Source organism: Aythya marila, assembly GCF_965140915.1.
Source record: "Aythya marila genome assembly, chromosome: 10".
NCBI classification, from domain to species: Eukaryota; Metazoa; Chordata; class Aves; order Anseriformes; family Anatidae; genus Aythya; species Aythya marila.
Window position 1 is genome coordinate 14,457,140 of NC_139051.1, and position 17,824 is coordinate 14,474,963.

The 17,824-nt window shown below is 38.1% G+C and overlaps 1 protein-coding gene across 3 annotated transcripts; it reads left to right on the forward strand.

The window, feature by feature from the left end:
- Positions 1-1,003: 1,003 nt before the first annotated feature.
- Positions 1,004-17,131, forward strand: NEK4 (NIMA related kinase 4). Of its 3 annotated transcripts, XM_082768526.1 has the most exons (17): positions 1,022-1,129; positions 2,619-2,697; positions 3,532-3,798; positions 4,710-4,907; positions 5,541-5,648; positions 6,301-6,455; positions 7,152-7,293; positions 8,278-8,703; positions 9,886-9,939; positions 10,154-10,297; positions 11,077-11,217; positions 11,595-11,661; positions 12,049-12,155; positions 13,571-13,659; positions 14,320-14,525; positions 15,718-15,851; positions 16,506-17,131. In XM_082768526.1, exons 2-17 carry the CDS (start codon positions 2,671-2,673, stop codon positions 16,596-16,598), a joined length of 2,358 nt encoding a protein of 785 aa, XP_082624652.1. In that variant the 5' UTR covers positions 1,022-1,129; positions 2,619-2,670; the 3' UTR covers positions 16,599-17,131. The 3 variants fall into 3 exon arrangements, with proteins under 3 accessions (XP_082624650.1, XP_082624651.1, XP_082624652.1); XM_082768524.1 differs by lacking the exon at positions 2,619-2,697 and having other exon boundaries at positions 1,004-1,129; XM_082768525.1 differs by lacking the exon at positions 2,619-2,697 and having other exon boundaries at positions 1,004-1,129; positions 15,730-15,851.
- Positions 17,132-17,824: the final 693 nt, after the last annotated feature.

The window sequence follows — 17,824 nt, forward strand, 5'->3', positions numbered from 1 at the left end:
GGTGCGCTGTCTCTTGAACCCATTTATGCTTCTCTTCAAAAACTACCTTTTGTAATCCTGCATATCACTCAGGCACCCACTTCTGGTATCGTTATTTGACACACATCCTAACTATCCCAGAAACTTAAAAGTTAATGCTTTCTTACTTGTCCTGAAAAAGAAAATTCATCCTGGCTGAAACTCAGGTCCAAGCTTGCAGTTCTTGCATCTCACACAACTGATACCCATTCAGCCTTTGGATGCAAGGTCCATTTTCTTTGTTATCTTGACAGCGTTAATTCTCCATCTTCTGTTTTCCTCTTTTGTGTTACATGAAACACAAACTTCAGGGTCCGTGAGGTAAATTTTCAGTAATAATAATAGAGGTGAAATGGCACAGTGTAAAATTTTAAGAACTAAAGTTAACTAGACACGTGAATGAACCAACAACTGAAATGTACAGAACTGACTGCCAGCAAAACTCATCAATTTGCATTTTGCTAGGTCAGGCGGTTACTATGGCAGGGGAGGTGTTTAGTTGTGTGCTGGCCTGTATGCTAATGGCAAAATTAATTTTCCTTCTTACGCTGAACAATTCAGCCTTTCCCTTCGCCCTGGGGTACTTCTATTTTCCCTGCAGTTAGCTTTTAGAGGTGTGCGAGGAACACTACACAAGAGGGCACCGAGCTCCTTTTAGACCACTCTGGAGCTTTCTCAAGCAAGTCTCCGTCCCATCCGAAGGTGACGTGGTGGCTCTGTGGGGCAGCTGTGACCAGGCAGCCCAGCACTCAGGCAGCACACTGCTGACCCCGAAGCACTGTTACTGAGGGACCTGCTTTGTTCCTCGTGTTTAAAAAGCGGCGAGGCGAGCCTCGCACATCCCCCAGGCCCCCTGCCCGTTCCTAAGATGGCCGCCCCACCCGCTTCCAAAATGGCTGCGGAGCGGTCGCCCTGCGGGACGTCGCTATGGCAGCGGCGGGCGCGCTGCCGGCCGGGCGGGCCCGGGCGGCGGCACCGGGCGCTGAGGGGACCAGGGCGGTGGTGTGGCGGCGGGACCATGCCCCTGGCTGCCTACTGCTTCCTCCGGGCCGTGGGGAAGGGCAGCTACGGGGAGGTGAATCTGGTGCGGCACCGGCACGACAGCAAGCAGGTAGCGAGGGGCCCGGGCCCGCCCTGAGGGGGGCGGGGGGCTGGGCCTGGTTGGGTTTGCTCCCTTGTGCACCGAGGATTGTAGTAAAAGTTCAAAGAAGACAGTTGGCTGGTTTGTTTCATGTAAACAAACATATTAATCTAAAAGTTTTTGTTCTTGTTGTTGTTTTTTTGTTTTGTTTTGTTTTGTTTTAATGCCTCGTTTTGGGGAGGAAGACCTTCATCTGGTAGTCAATGAAATACACGTGGGTCTGTTTAGCACAGAGTACAGGAGGTTGCTGCTGGCTTGTTACCGTTAACTTTTTATCTTTGAGACTTGGAGGCGTGACAGAAATAGAAATGATAGCAAGGATGGAAAAAGCTGGCGTTGGCTTTCCCTAACAATCAGCTCTGCTGGAGGAAGACAGAGCTTGTGCTTGCTGTATTGACCACAGCAGAACTCAGCAAAGTTTTGGCCATGACCCAGTTGAAGCATAACATTTTGTTGCACACGTTTTTGTTGGGTATTTGACATAAATTTGGCTTGCCTGGCCAAAAAGGTTAGCAAGAAACTGCAAGAGGCTAAAGAAATGGGGATAGTGAGCAGCCACAGAGCAGTACGACAGGCCTCAGGCGTGAGCCTTGTGCCCATGGTCTGGCAGGAGATGCTGGGAGAAGCATTTGCGCAGATCAGATCCTCCTTTTTGGGGGAAGGCAGGGAAGAGCCGGGCACTCAAAGGCAAATCCCTACCACCAGGGGGCTGGTGGCAGTGAGGGCAGTGCTTGCTCCCACCATGCACAGTCGGGTGTCCTCAAAGGGCTGCTAACCTCACTGTCCTAAAAGTAAACAGTACCTTTCTGCTGTACGCAGGTCCTTGGATTTCACCTCTTTGTCATGCTGATCGTTAACACTGGCAACAGCCTCGCTTCCTTATCGTTGGTATTTTAACTTAAATATTTGATGCGTTGTCATGCGTCTTATCTTGTGCCAACAGTGCTTTTATAAACATTTTTTTTCTCCAGCAGGACGAGCAGGATTTTTAGTTGTCACTTTTGCAGAGTGCTGTGTGTTCTCTGAAAAAAATAATTATATTTTGTTCAATTGTACTTGCTGTTATATGAATGTTGTTTTTTGTTGAGGGGATTGAGTGGCTCTGGGTGTTAAAAACTTAATAAATAAATAAATCCAATTTACAAATAATTTGGTGTCAAGTAAGGCAGAAGAGCATTTCAATAGATTTTGTGGGAATCTTTCTAGGGTAATATCTTAATTAAACCAAATGCAGGCAATGCCAAATTTCAAGTTACGCTTTGTGCATATTTTTTGCATTTTCGTCATATGTAGTCTGGAGACAGAATGCTGAAATAAAGCTAAAAGCTCTTGCTTTCCATCCCCAAAGATAAGCTTTAGTTGGCTTGTCACATAGAACACAGTAGTTGCAATATTTCTATTTTATTTTAAACTTAGATGATGCAGTGCATGATTAGTTTTGTTATATTTCCCTTTGGAGCTGTGTGTCACAAGTTACAAGAATTGAGGAGCTTGTCCAGCTGACTTCTGAAATGGAAAACCATGCTCAAAATTTGGAGGTACTGTTGCTTTCTGTGTAATTGGTTCCCTTGCTGTATAGGGGGCAGTTCTCATCAACTCTGATTAAATGTGCTGGACTGAATAAATAGGGCCCACCTAGGAAGTAGGTAGCCTAAGCATTTGAATTAAACAGAACAGAAATTGAGTAAGAAAGTATTATTTTAAATGTTTTGAAATGAAAAACTCGCAGGTAAGAATGGGGTCAGGTGTATATACCATGCCATGGCTCTTCCATGAGAAGCTGATTCCCTAGAAGTGATTGCCACAAAATTTACATCAGAAAGGGGACTAGGTCAGCCCTAAATATTGGTGCTGTGTATGATTCATATGCACCATGGATTTTATTGTCTCATCTTTGGCTTCAGCGATACTTTTGCTGAAATCTGAAATTCTCTGTGAATTTTTGTTGTAGTTTATACTAGGGAGAATAAATAGCAGCTTTCATGAGACCTTTTGGCTCTTTCAGTGTGACCAAGGGGCTTCCTTCTGATTCATTTATTTTTGAATAAGTTTATACCTGCATATACAGAACCTCATAAATGCAACAGATAGATAGTATGGTTATCTGATGCCTAGGGCAAGTTTAACCTAAATTACATATGCTCTCAAGCGTGGGGGAAAATATATATATTTACATGTGCATGTATTTTTTTTTCAGAGTAATTCTAATGGTACCAGCCCTCCCGACTGCCTCTCTGCTTTCTGTTTGTGATGGAAGCTTTTCTCCTGTGGTTCACTGTTTTGTAGACTTTGCTTTAGATTTGGGAATTTCCTAGAGCTTCTACATAGTAACTTTCATCTCTGATGATATTGTCTTACAATTTTTTTTACAGTATGTCATCAAAAAGTTAAACCTTAAAAATGCTTCCATCCGGGAGAGGAAAGCAGCAGAGCAAGAGGCACAGTTGTTATCCCAGTTGAAGCACCCAAACATAGTTGCCTACAGAGAGTCCTGGCAGGGGGAAGACGGACTGTTATATATTGTTATGGGCTTCTGTGAAGGAGGAGATCTGTACCACAAACTCAAGGAGCAGAAGGGCAAACTTTTGCCAGAGAGTCAGGTGGTGGAATGGTTTGTCCAGATTGCAATGGCGTTGCAGGTAAGATACAAATAACTTAGTTATTTTAAGATTAAAAAAAATGTCTCTTTCCGCATTTAAAAATTCCACAGTTAGGCTACACAGTTTGAATTCAAGTCTGGCTGTGTTAGCATCTAAGTACAATGGTTATTAGTACATTGAACATGTTCATAGGGCATTTCCATCAAATTAACTTACTATTTTAGGTAAGAATTTGCTATCACATGTTATGTGTGCATCTCTTTATCACAGTAGACAGTAGTAACCTCCACAGTGTTTGAAATTATGGATCAAAATTACAAAATTTAGTGTGTGTTTGTTTTTTTTTTTTTTTTTTTAAAGCTTTCAGGAGCATGTTGTGTTACGTGATTTCACTAGTGTTTTTAAATGGTAAATTTAAACTGCAAATTCATTTTTATTAAGTATTATCTCAGTAATATAGGTGGTGGTTATCGTACTTTAATAGTGAGAGTAAAAAAGACAAGCTAGAATTATTAACACTGAGAGGTAAGAAATGTGACAAAATTCTATGTTAAAGTTGCCTCCTGTGGCCAGATACATGCACATCAACAGCAGTGCCTGTTTTTGCTTAATATAAGTCTAATCTTTTTCGTTATTTAGACAACATCACAAGGTACATGTATTTTCTGCCAAAACTTTGTACTAAAGGCTAAGCCATGTTTGTAAAGAAATGGAGGTAGCAGAAGTGTGTTAGAGTTTGAGCCTTAGCCTTACATTTTTATTTCCTTTTTTTTCTGGTGCGTCACTAACACCACATTCTACACTAACAGCAGTTGTTTTGCTTTTATAGGGATATTTGTGTCTATGCTTATGTGTTTTCCCTCTTTGACTCTCATAACTTGATTTTAATTTTCAGTGGAGAAACAATTGTGTTATTTAACTCCATCTATACTTTTTTCTTCCCTTCACAGTATTTACATGAAAAGCACATTCTGCACAGAGATCTTAAAACTCAAAATGTTTTTCTGACACGAACAAATATAATCAAAGTGGGTGACCTGGGAATAGCCAGAGTGCTAGAAAACCAATACGACATGGCCAGCACTCTCATAGGCACACCATACTACATGAGCCCTGAACTCTTTTCTAACAAGCCCTACAATTGCAAGGTACAGTAAGTTGATGCAAATACTGTTTCTAATTCATTAAGCAACTTATTTTGTAATGCCTGAGGATATTACAATCCTAAGTATTATTTTTAATTTATTACTGCTTTTGACTCTTTCTAATGTTCTCAGAGAAAAAACAGGAGAGAAATTGGCATGGACCTTTATTTCTGAAACTGTGTTTGCTGCAGTGGGTGACAATTACTAGCATGTGATACCTTATCACAGCCAAGGTGTTCAGCAGTCAGCCTGGACCTATAGCAGCATGCCAATGTAAATAACACCTCTGTCTAACAGAGGCTAATATCTTTTTCTAAATTATTACATAACAGCCAGGAAGCTTTATGTTCAACAGCAGCATTAAAAAAAATAAAATAAAGAAATGAACAGTGTTACTGTGAATTTCAAATACAACAAAATAAGGCAAATGTGCTCTAAAAAGCATAAGATTAATCAAGCTTAAAAGAGTGGGATTGAAGCCAAAAATTTACAATGAAATATGTTCTTAATTAGTTTATTGCCATATAATAAGCCTCTTTGAAGACTTTTGAAGGTGATTAAATGTGAAGATAAAACTTCTACCTGTATTACAAACCTCCTAAACACCTTCCCCCACCCCCCCATTTTTTTTTTCAGTCTGACGTTTGGGCATTAGGCTGCTGCGTTTACGAAATGGCTACACTGAAACATGCCTTTAATGCTAAAGACATGAACTCTTTGGCTTATCGAATAATTGAAGGAAAGGTAAAAACATGTAACATATTTTTATCAGTGCTTGGATTATCTAGTAACTTGAGACAACTGTTTCCAATTGGAAATAAATATATTGTGTGCTGCATACAATGTCATGTATTGTGTAAGACTGGTATTTCCCGGTGGTATATGATGTAATACCAGACTCAGGAAAGTATTAATTTTTAGATATTGCTAGGGTCTGTTACCCTTTTGTGCAATTACTGTACTAATGAATTTTCAGAGTTCTGAGATGATCGACTTACTCATTTGCTTCTGGCTTAAACGTTGTACAAAGATTTACGTCACTGTTCACATGATGGCCATTTCCATGTTAGGTAAGACCTATACACCAAAGCAAGAAAGACATTTAAATAATGAAGTTAAAACAGATTTAATGTATATAAATCTCTTGCATCTATTCACAGAACTCTAACTGCTGATATTAATTTAAAAAAAATAAAATGTAGAGAACACGCTTAAAATTTCTATATTCTGTTTGATGGGTAGTTAAGTACTTTGGAATCTATCATTGAATGAGTAATTGGACTACTTATGCTGAGTACCTAGCTGAATCTAACTGTTGTGCATAAATAAATAATCTAGCATTAGCCCCTGATGACAAATAAGTTAAATAATAGCAGACTTCCTATTCCTTTTACAGCTACCACCTATGCCAAAGGATTACAGCCCACATTTGGTAGAAATAATACGAACCATGCTCAGTAAAAAGCCTGAGGAAAGGCCTAGTGTGAAAAGCATACTAAGACACCCATATATCAAGCACCAAATTTCTTTGTTTTTGGAAGCCACGAAGGCGTAAGATATTTTCATTTGAGTGTTTTTATACAAAATATTTGTGTTTACTGTTATCTTTGTTTTATAACTTTTCCTATTTTTTATAGCAGGATAACATTAGTTCTATTGTGTGCAGATGCAAACCAATGAACATATGAGTTTCTTTAGAGTCTTGGAGAAAGAGGAGAGAGATGGAATGGAAAATAGTTATTCTGGCAAATACAGACTAAATCTGTGCAATGGTTTGGATTGCGTTGCTTATTCAGAGAAAAGGGGGGAAAAAAAAGCACCAGTATTTTCAAGAAAGTGATGGGAAATACCCATCCTTCTGTATGGTTCTTTGAGGCCCTTTATCATCTGGAAGTTGTTATACCAAGTTCCTCTTGGTATTCACTGATTTAATTATTTTTCGTTTTCACGCTTGGTCAGTTATTTTACTGCATCCATATAGGAGTAGTCTTGGTGCTGTACAGAACAAATGAACGCTGCTGCTAGGGTCTGCGTAGTGTTTATAAACTCCTTTTATGGAGGTGAAAATGAGCACATTGTACAAGGTCTGTTGAAAAAGTCTAGTATCTTGTATTTTGTGTATGTAAGCTGTTTGGATTAGATTATTATTATTATTTTTTTTAATTATTATAAAGAAATACCTTAAGGTCTTGGTGGTGGTCGTTGACTGAGCAACTTTTATTCTTGTTTGTTTGCTTGTTTTTGCAGGAAAGCAGCCAAAAGTCATAAGAAAACAGCAGATTCTAAACTTAAAGATCCTTGTTCTGTGGTCTCAGTAAAGAAAGAAACTTGTAACAGGAATGTGACACCCGAAAACCACTCCTTTGAGCAAGCCAGGAAATACAAAGTTGTAAGATATATTCCCTCCTCCCCACAAAAAAAAAATCTTTTCTTAAAAAAAAAAATATATACATTGAGAGGTGTGTGTGTGTTTTTATTTTGTTTGTTTTTAAATAATATGGAATGTCTTGGGCATTCATGAGAACGTGGAACTGATTCCTAGTGGTGTGTAAAATTCACATTAATGAAGGAATAGTGTTCAGGCAAGAATGGAAGTAAATAAAAAAGCTGTGGGTCAGTAAAAACTAATTGCAGTATCTTATCTATAAGATACCAACTAAACAACATGCAGGTTTTCATTTGTGGGCCATTATGTGAATTATTTCTATATAAATTTGCAGTTGTAATGATGTACTTAATTTTTGTATGCAGCATGTTTATAAAAAAATATTTCTACATTTCTCATGAAGGATTTGAGGTTAAATATTTTTTCAAATACTTGATGACAAGTGGTAATCATTTTCAAATCTATATGGTTTTGACTGGAAAAAAAAATTATAGTTAGACCACAAAATTATTTATTGTTGGAATTCTTTCCGGAGGTTAGAATGAATCTTACATTGTGATTAATCTTGTGCATGTTTATTTATTTTGTTTTGTTATTTTGGAATGGCTCTGTTATTGTGGGTTTAAGCTTACAGTGTGGAAAAACTGAATGTTTGGTGGAGTAGCTCTTGAAGAATTATTGGTACTTGTTGGCTCCTTCCTTACAGAGGAGCCAAGTGAATATAACTTTTCTTTCATGGTCCTGGCGAAAAGTGGGTGTATAAACCTATGCCTGAAATATATAATCTGAAATGGAGTCTATATCTCTTCAAAAACGTGGGTTGCAGCATTTTTGAAGCTCTTAATCTGTAATTGATAATTTCACTACAGTTCACATAAATTAGTATGTTAATGACGTTCATCAATTGTTTGGAATATACTTGCATATGTGCATAATGCCCAAAAAGTAATTCTTATTTTTGTTTGTTTGCTTTTCTTGTAATTCTAGAATGAAGAAGACTGCATCATCAAAAATAAAGCCACCAAAGTTTGTGCCCCAGAGAAATCACCTGTTGAGTTGAAAACAAAACCAAGCAGTAATGATTCAAACAGCCTGGGAGAGTCTTTAGCTACAATCAGTGAAGTGAATATTGATATCTTAACATCTGAAAAGGGGAACTATGAAATTGAGAAGTGCAGCAGTGATCATATTCCTGAGAATAATAAAGCAAAATGTGTAAATGTTCCAGGGAATTCTAAAATAATACCTAGTAGTCCACCAGTTAAGGCTGATGGACTACAGAAAAAAACAAAGCAAGCTTTTAAAGCAGAAAGTGCTGTGCCTAAGCTGTCATCTCTTGCTGCTGTAGAAGAAGATGATGATACTCTGAGACTCCTGCAGCCTATATCAGAAGACCAAAAGCAAACTGACCTGGTAATGCCTTCATTCTTACATAGACTTTGAACTGGATTTAACTAATCGTCAGCTGTTAAAACGGGGAGAGCGGCTGCTCAAAATAGTTTTCTATCCAAGTAGGATGCTGATGATACAATTGTTGGGATGGTTTAAATAGCTGGGAGCCTTGACTTCAGCTCTGCAAAGGCAACATGGTGGAGGAGTTTTAGGCTTGCATCTAGATGATGGAGATGCTGTTTTTACAAGGAACTAGAATTTTATTTTCCAGCTGAGAAGAGAGGTGGCAAGAATAATTTAAGGACATCTTTGTTCCGTGTTCTAAGTAGAACTGGCTGATCTCTTGAGCTGGTCCTGATTTGGATGGGCAACAGGTGTAAACAGCCAAACAAGTGGGACTCCCAGAGGCTTTTCTTTTGCATTCATGACTGTTTTAGTACATTCACTGAATGGTTTGGATATTTAAACGGATAGGCTTAGGCCTAAGGTGTTAAGAGAACAGAGGACAGATTAAATAGCTCTTAGAGTTGCTTCCTGATTTATTCCACATACTTTCTCCCCTTTTCACTTTTTTATAGTCAGACACTTAATGAAATGTTGAAGAAGGCTGGAAAAAAAAAGTGAAGGATGAGGAGTGGGAGATTGAAGGCAGACAGGTGATGAAGAGATGGGAAGAGGCATAAAAGAAAGGAGAAAGGAATGGTGATATGGAAATCTGGAAGATTTTTGCTTGCCTGCTTTCTTTCATTTCTCTTGAAGGCAGGCTGTTTTGTGCTGTTATTAATTTCATTTATTCTTTCACTGTTTATGAAAATGTTGGTGATTTGGAAAATCAGTACATCTTAAAAATGTCAACTTCTTTCTAGGCTTCCGTAGTGCTGTTCTTTAGATAGTAACTGACACAGAAATGCTGGCTAATTGTTTTTAGCCTGTACTCTTTTCCAGTGTTAAAGGGGTCTTCTGAGACAACTGGGAAAAGTCTTGATCTCATCCTACTGAATCTCTAAAGTGTCAGTTATAAACGTAGCTCTTTCTCTCACGTCTTATACTTTGGATTTAAAGGTCGTAGGTCTGTTCTTCTGGCTGTACAGCTGTCACTTGAAGCTCTTCTACTTTAGATGGTGATTGCCTTTTCTTTACCTTTTGATCTATAAAATAATTTTCATACACTCTTTTCTAATGAGAAATCATTATCTATTGCAGAGTTTGGATTCTACTGAAAAACTACTAGCACCATTTGTTCCTGTTGTAATTCAAGTAAGTGTCCTTCTTTGCAGGTTTTGTACCTTAAAAATACTGGTACAGCAAATATTTTTTTCTGTCTGTCAAGGGTTTATTGTGATTGCACCTGTGATATGTTAAGTTGGATGTAGTCCAAGTAGTAAAATGGCCTGTACTGATTTTTTTTTTTTTTATTATTTTTATTTTTTAAGAAGTGCCTACATTTTGAAAAAATACTTTACCTTCTTAGGATGATGTCTGTCATGGAGCTTCAGGAGATGCTCAGGAAAAAATTACTTCTCAGTTACAGCCTCATAGTTCTGCCCATGAACCCTCTCTCTCACGGCAGCGACGGCAGAAGAAAAGAGAGCTAGCTGAAGTCTGTTCAGAAAAGGTGCAGATAATAAAGATGATAAATCAGAATTCTCTCTCCTTGAAGACTATTTTACTCTTTAAAAATGGTACTCTTAAAAAAAAAAAAAAAAAGTGTTTTATGCTTTTCTTGTTTTATGTGCATCTCTTTAATTTCACTGATAACGAAATGCAGAACACTCAGTATGTCCTTTATGAGCAGCCTTTGAAAACCTCAGCAAACCTCACAAGTGTGAGTTGGGCACATCAGGTGGGTGCAAGGGAACAGTGAAGTGTTGTCTTTGCCTTTGCTGTGCTACAGTTTTTCCTAACAATTTCTGCTGGGACTTCTCAGGATGTTTGTGACTACAGAATACTCAGCAGTACATTTCCTGGCTGGTCATACAAGGCTGCTTGTAGCAAGCAGAAGACTACTAGTACTTTAGACAAGACACATGTAAAGGCTGCCTAGGCTTATGAGTGCAAACTGTAAAATGGAAATGTTGGTCCTTACATGTGCACCTAAGACAGGTCTCCTGTCAGTGCTTCCACAAGGAGCAGAGAAACTTCTTTGTGGAAAGGCATCAGATGAAAAATAGTCTGGGAGGAGGGGAATGAAATTTAGGGATGGAGAGAAGGGAAGTGGATGCAAGCAGAAGTGTAGAGAGGGAGAGATGAAGTTAGGAGTTGTGAAGAGAGGTATCAGTAGGATCCCAAACCTCTGTCATCCAACCTTATAATGCAAGAATGTCTTCTCTTTTGCAGAATACTTTAACTTTTAATTAAAAACAACTATAAATTCTTGCTTGCTTCTCTTTCAAGTTCAGAGCAGCTGCTCATCAGCCTTCACCTTTTCCTTCCAATGTGAATGCAAAGACAGTACAGAGATGTGCAGAGGAGTGTTGTGCTGAAGTCTCTGAATCTGTAAACAGCACCAAAAACAGTCAAGTTGCCATTTCAAAGGTTAGTTCTAAATACTGTGACACCATATTTTTGTCTCTCATTGCTTTTGAGCAGATTGTTCCTGGAGCGCATGCACAGTGAGTAAAGAAATAGATAGCAACTTCCTACCTGATGACCATCTAGTCCATATTGGATGAGAGGCTTCTGTGTTGAACAAGGGAGGGCAGAGGCTTCTTTTCTACAATGTACATTAGTCTTGTGTGCTAAGACTGTTTTATAACAAATAATACAGCATTTGTTAGATAATCAGAAGGTCTACTCTAGTAGGTCTTCTGCATCAGTCAAAGGAAGCTTTTTTTTGTTGCTGTTTTATAGCTGATAGATAACCAAACCATTGTGAGAATTGCTAATTACTGTCAAATTAACTTATTTTAAAGGAGCGGCCCTTGTCAGCAAGAGAACGAAGGCGGCTAAAACAGTCTCGGGAAGAGATGTTTCCCTCTGGTAATTTTTATGTTTGCATGTTAGATAAGCTGATAACTTCTCTGAGAAGAAATTCTAACTTGCTGTCAGTTCTTCACTAACATCTTGAGAAAGATGCGCTACGGGTGTTAGTTCTGTGTCAAATAAAACATTCTGTTAACATCTCTGTATTCTTCTAATTCTTATTTAGTTGTGTTTGGTTGTGCCTAGTGGTGACAACTTGTATTTGAAATGTATGTGAAGCACAGAATATACACCTTTCAGATAGAAGCTTCAGTGTTTTCTGTTAGCAGACTACCTACCTGCCTGTCTTTTCCCACGTGATAGACTTTTTCTTGCATGAGCATGAAACTAATTCAAAATACAAGCAGCTAAGTTATAAATACTGTAAAAATGTCATCCTTTCAGTGATTCCAGCAAGACGAACAGCAAATAGTGCAGTAGTTGAAGGAAAATCACAAACGGAAAATCATGTTAAAGTTGCTCAGTCCTCATCAGATCCCAGTATTTCTCAGGTAAACTGGGGTCATCTGCTTTTGAAATATGTCGACACAGGCACAATTCGGGAAGAAAAATAAAAGAAAAATGTCAGTCAATAAGAGTGCACAGTTCTCTGCATATATTGCTTTATATGGCCTTGGGTAGAGTATAGATCTGTAATCTGCCTTTTTGTTTGGCTAGTTCAGCTTAAAATTCCAGGCTTGTTGTGCATTTTCACTCCACTTGTGAGGGACAAAGACTGAGGGATCTCACAGACAGGGCTAACTGTTCTGGACTCTCTGAATTGCACTAATTGCACTGTTTTTTTTGTTTGTTTGTTTTTTGTTTTGTTACTTATTTGTTTGTTTTGGTAGGGAAAAAATATATTGAGAACTGTGTTTTGGTTGTAGATGAATCACCTATTTTTGTTTAATCTTAAGAACGCGCTACCTTTAGCATCATACATCTAAGTTTGCTTAGGTAGTAGTGTTTGAACATCGCATTTTAATATGCAGTCACGTTAAGTGGATATGTTTATGTGCTGAGAATAAGAAATTGTTGCTAAAAGAAAACTGAATAGTTTATGTTGCTACCGGTGTTGTCTAATTAAAATGTCTTGTTTAACATCACGAACAAGTATTAGGCAAAATCTTCAACATCTGGGGAATGTTATTAATACTCATAGTTGTAAAAGAAATTTTATTCTTAAATTCAAAGTCTAGGCTTTATTGTTCTCAACCCAGCACTTGCATGGAAGGTGTTTGGCATGTTTTATTTGCATATATATGCTTCTAACTGATAGTGAAATGCAAAACTTGATCTGCATTCACAAATTGATATTACGTAAGTTTAGTATGCACTAGTTGGATGTGTGTATGCTAGTGATGCTTTTGTGTGTGGTGCTGTGCACTCAACAAAAGACTGTAGAGACAGAAGTGGTTAAAGTCACCTTATTTATATCCCTTGCATATAATAAATATACACACATATATACATATATATATATATGTATATATTTAGGGAATGCTGGAAACCTAACTAATAATAATAAAAGTATTTAAAATCTTTGTGTTAAGGACCAATAGGTGGGCTAAGGATAATGAATATACATGTATAATATAGTTGGCTAAGAGCTGACAAGCATATGTGATTGAATAGTTGTAATAGAGGCACTTGGTAAAGCACTTAGTTGTTAAAACTGTATGACCAAGTAAGCACTCTATGAACAAATAAGCATTTCATAAAGTTTGTTCATGATGTCCTGTGTATTAGCTTGTTTTTAAAAGCAAAGGTTACCCCTTTTGAATATTATCACTGTCTCACTGTCTGTAAAAGTACTCTATTGAAAGGGTTCTTTTCCATGTAAAAAAAAAGTAGTTCATGCTGCATTGATAAAGTACTTCTGAAAATTAGAATTCTTGTCTATCTCTTCTACTCTCTCTTCATGTAGAAAAACAGAGTGGCCCATTGCCTTTCTGATGAGGAGTTAAGCTCTTCCACAAGCTCTACAGATAAGTCTGATGGAGATTCCAAGGAAAAGTAAGTATTTGGTGTAATACTATGCAAGAGTTTTATCTACTGTACTGGACCTTGACTTGGAATGGGGAAAAAAAATTGCAGGCATTACTTTCACAATTTATCTTTACATAGTGCTTGAAGAAGCATGTGATACAAAAGAAAAACTTAATTTGATTGTTGTCCTTCTGTGACAATAAACTTTTTGTGCTGCACATCCTGGGATATGTGATTGTGAAGCTGTTTTTTTTTGGCAAATGAGGCTTCCCAGGAAACAAATCTTCCAGCATCAAAGGGCACGTTACTGTCAGGATCCTTTAAAAGCATGGTGCAAAGGTGCCAACATGTTTTCCTTTCCACTGTGAATGAGGCTGAAATAGCTTATTTCAGGTTTTGTCAATGTGAGCAGCTTCTTCAAGAAATCTTATTCATTGCATTACCACGAGTGCAGCTATGCTGGCAGCAGTAGCTGAAAGGATTGTACGTTTTTGCTAGATTGTTGGATTCTGATCCATTATTAGCTGAAATGCTACTGATGCTGCTGCTGATAAAACGGCATCACAAGAAGTAATTTAACATGGATTATGTCGCAGGACGTCACTAAACTTAGTGAAAATCCACTGAATGCAAGGTGGAAGCTGCATCATACAAGTACTGAATTACATCTCACTTCTCCTTTCCTAGAAAAAGCAGTATGAATGAAGTGAATGACTTGGTGCAGCTAATGACTTGGACACTGAAAATGGACTCTAAGGAGAATTCTGAACACTGTGTAGCCTCGACTCCAGCCCCAGAATTTAAACTTCATAGAAAATACCGAGACACTTTGAATTTGCATGGAAAATCACCTGATGAATCAGAGGAATTCAAATTTCAAGAGATTCCTTCAGGTCTGTTGGTCTGTTACTACTTTAAATGAATGGTTGGCTAATTGAAAACCTACTAGTGGGCAACAGAAGGCAATCAATACACTCTGACTACTTCCAGATATTAACAGCTTTCTAAATAATTTTGTTTACAGAACCGCTCTAGTTGCGATTTACTTGCCAATGAAAGGATCTGTGTAATTATTAATGAAGAGGGAAAACTGACCTGCAATACATTTTCTTCAGTGTGACTTGTGCTGATGTTCAGTATTTTGAAATAAGATTTTTAAGACATTCTGTAGTAAAACTGCTTTGTGAATTGTGGATAAAGATGAATTGCACATAGAGCACAAGTCAGCCTTAAATACAGTGAAGGGTTGTACAACAATAGAATTTCATTCTTACTGAATTATTATTAAAATATTTGGATGGTATTCTACTATTAGAGAATTTTTTGAATGAAAAATATTTTGCACAGGAGCCACCTGAAATGAAGTTATAGAGAACTAATAGTGTGCATCATGCCTGCTGTGACTGCGTACTGTCCAGTGTCTTAAGAGTTAGCATCTGAGTGATGCACCACGGTTATTGATCGTTATTTATCTACACGAGCAGAGGGCTGGAGCACCTCTCCTATGAAGAAAGCTTGAGGGAACTGGGCTTGTTTAGCCCGGAGAAGAGAAGGCTCCAGGGAGACCTCATTGTGGCCTTCCAGTACATGGAGTCTATAAACAGGAGGGGGAATGCCTGTTTAGATGTGTTGATAGTGATAGGATAAGGGGGAATGGTTTTAAACTAAGATGGGAGACTTATGTTAGATATTAGAAAACAGTTCTTCACTCAGAGGGTGGTGAGGCACTGGAACAGGTTGCCCAGGGCGGTTGTGGATGCCCCATCCCTGGAGGCATTCAAGGCCAGGCTGGATGCGGCTCTGGGCAGCCTGCTCTGGTGGTTGGCAACCCTGCTCAGAGCGGGGGGGGGTTAAACTAGCTATCTTTAAGGTCCTTTTCAACCCAGGCCATTCTATGATTCATTCTGTGATCTGACTAGCTAGCTATATGGTTACTTCATGCAAATTGTCAACTGGTCTTCTGTGGTAATAGTGTTGTCCCATATTCTTCTAGGCAGAGTATGAAAACTGAGTACAGTGAAACTAATTATTACTGCAGCAGTTTTAAAATTTTATTTTATTTTTGGTAATTATTATTTTCTGTAGATGTTTTATCAGGTCCTGAGAAGATTAGGAGATTAGTTGAAATCCTGAGATCTGATGTGGTGCAAGGATTGGGAGTGAAACTTCTTGAGAAGGTGTACAGCATTATGGAAGAAGATGATGAAGTCAAAAGAGAGGTGAATATCTTGCATATTACTTATCTGGGTTTATAAGAAATTAATTTTGATCACTCTTTTTCCAAAAAGTGTTTATATACTCACTGGCAGACCAAGACCTAAGAATACTGTAATTTTCAATCTTAAACAAATTTGATTCTGAATATAGACCACCTTCAATTACACATTCTTCAGGAACCATAGGAGCTTTAGAATTGTACCATGGTCCCTGAGTTTGTGGAAAACGAAAGGGACGTGAGTCATTCTACTCTGATTCTCCATTAATGATTTCCTTTTGAATTGTAAGTTTGTCTTCATACTACTTGCACGATTTCCATTATGTCTAAAGTGAGGAAGTATTTAATATCTGTTTCTAATAGAGGTCAGTGAACAATACCTCTACCTCATTTGATTCTAAACTTACTGCATGGGTAAATACAACCATACAGCCATGTGATTTATATGTAAAATTGTTAGGTGGGATTTAGAACATCTTTTGCCTTCAGACAACAGACTCTTTTTCCCTTTTTCTTGCCTTGCCTCTATGTAGTAAAACTTTACCTGCTGCTTTCAGCTGAATGCTTTGATTAATATTTAGTTCAGCTAATATTTTGGTTGTTCCTGCTTTTTTTGATATCAGTGACTTTAGTGTTTTTTTTCTTGTGTTCTAAATAGCTGCAGCTGCGGGAGCATATGGGAGACAAGTATACAAGTTACAGTGCGAAGGCACGCCATCTGAAATTTCTTGAAGAAAATGTGAAGTTCTAACTGGAACCTTTTCCTTGGTAGTAAAGAGGACAGATTTCTATCTTGTTGGATAGATTGGACCAGCTTAAAAAGCATATTTATCCATTGACCTCCTCTGCTGGATGAACTTTCAAAAAACGTTATAGTTTGTATTTTTCATGTTTTTTTCATGTTAAAGTGAAAACCAGGCTCTCACTTTTTCAGAAGAGAAACTGTTTAATTTTTATTCCCTTAATGAAACATTAATTTTTAATAGATGCAAAGAGATGGATACCAAGCTTTGTATAAAAAGGAGCGTCAGAAAACACGATGGTTTAGTTCGAATTTATCATAACAAAAGGTTTTTGTATGGTGATGTGCTAAATATGGTAATAGAATCTATGCCAGGGCTATGGCGTAGACTGGTAGACGGTAAGTATTACGTCAAACAGTTGTGGAGAGTTAGGGAGAAACAACTATTAATTTCCATAGCACCAAAAAGCCCTGCGGCTTCTTTAAGTAAATTGCCAAGTGCTGAAGGGATGGTTGCATTGCTTTTAAGCAGTGAGCACTGCCTTTGGTTTTGGGTTGTATTGCTAAGGCAGCCCCAATGTTGGTGGAGAGCATTTGGTAACTGGATAAAGTATGTCTGAAAGGAACACAGCCGTGGTTATCATGGTCCCTGCTGGAGGAATCCCTTTGCCTTACAAGTACTAATTCCTTTTAGGAATGAAAGTGCCCAAGACCAGGGCCACTCAGAGCGATAGGTATCTTAGCTTTTCTCTTTCCATGCACCTGGACTGTGTTGCTACACAATACCTGGGCATTGTCAAGTGAGATCACTGTTGAAAAAACTCGTGTCCTTTTTAAAGGATAAAAAGGATAAAGGGAACTGAATTTGTAAAACAAAGCTTCAGTCTCCCTTGTGGGTGGTGGCACTTACAATATTTAAGCAGGTCATGGACATAGTAAGTTACAATATTTAGGCAGGTCGTGGAAGTATGTCATAGTGGTCAAAAGGTGCAATAGCTATGGATCCTGCTGCCTAATACTTAATTAGATGATGAAGTTATGAGGTTTCAAGAGTGGTTGTATTATGTAGAGTAAAGCTGTTACTTTCTCCTCCCACAAATTTATTTTACACAAAAAATGTCACCCTGTGCTATCCTATCCTGCAACAGTTTCCAGTTCTTAGGATTTTTCAAAACTGTGGTGGGTACTGGTTTAGAGGACTTGTTTCAACCTGGCACTACTGACAGCTTCTTTTA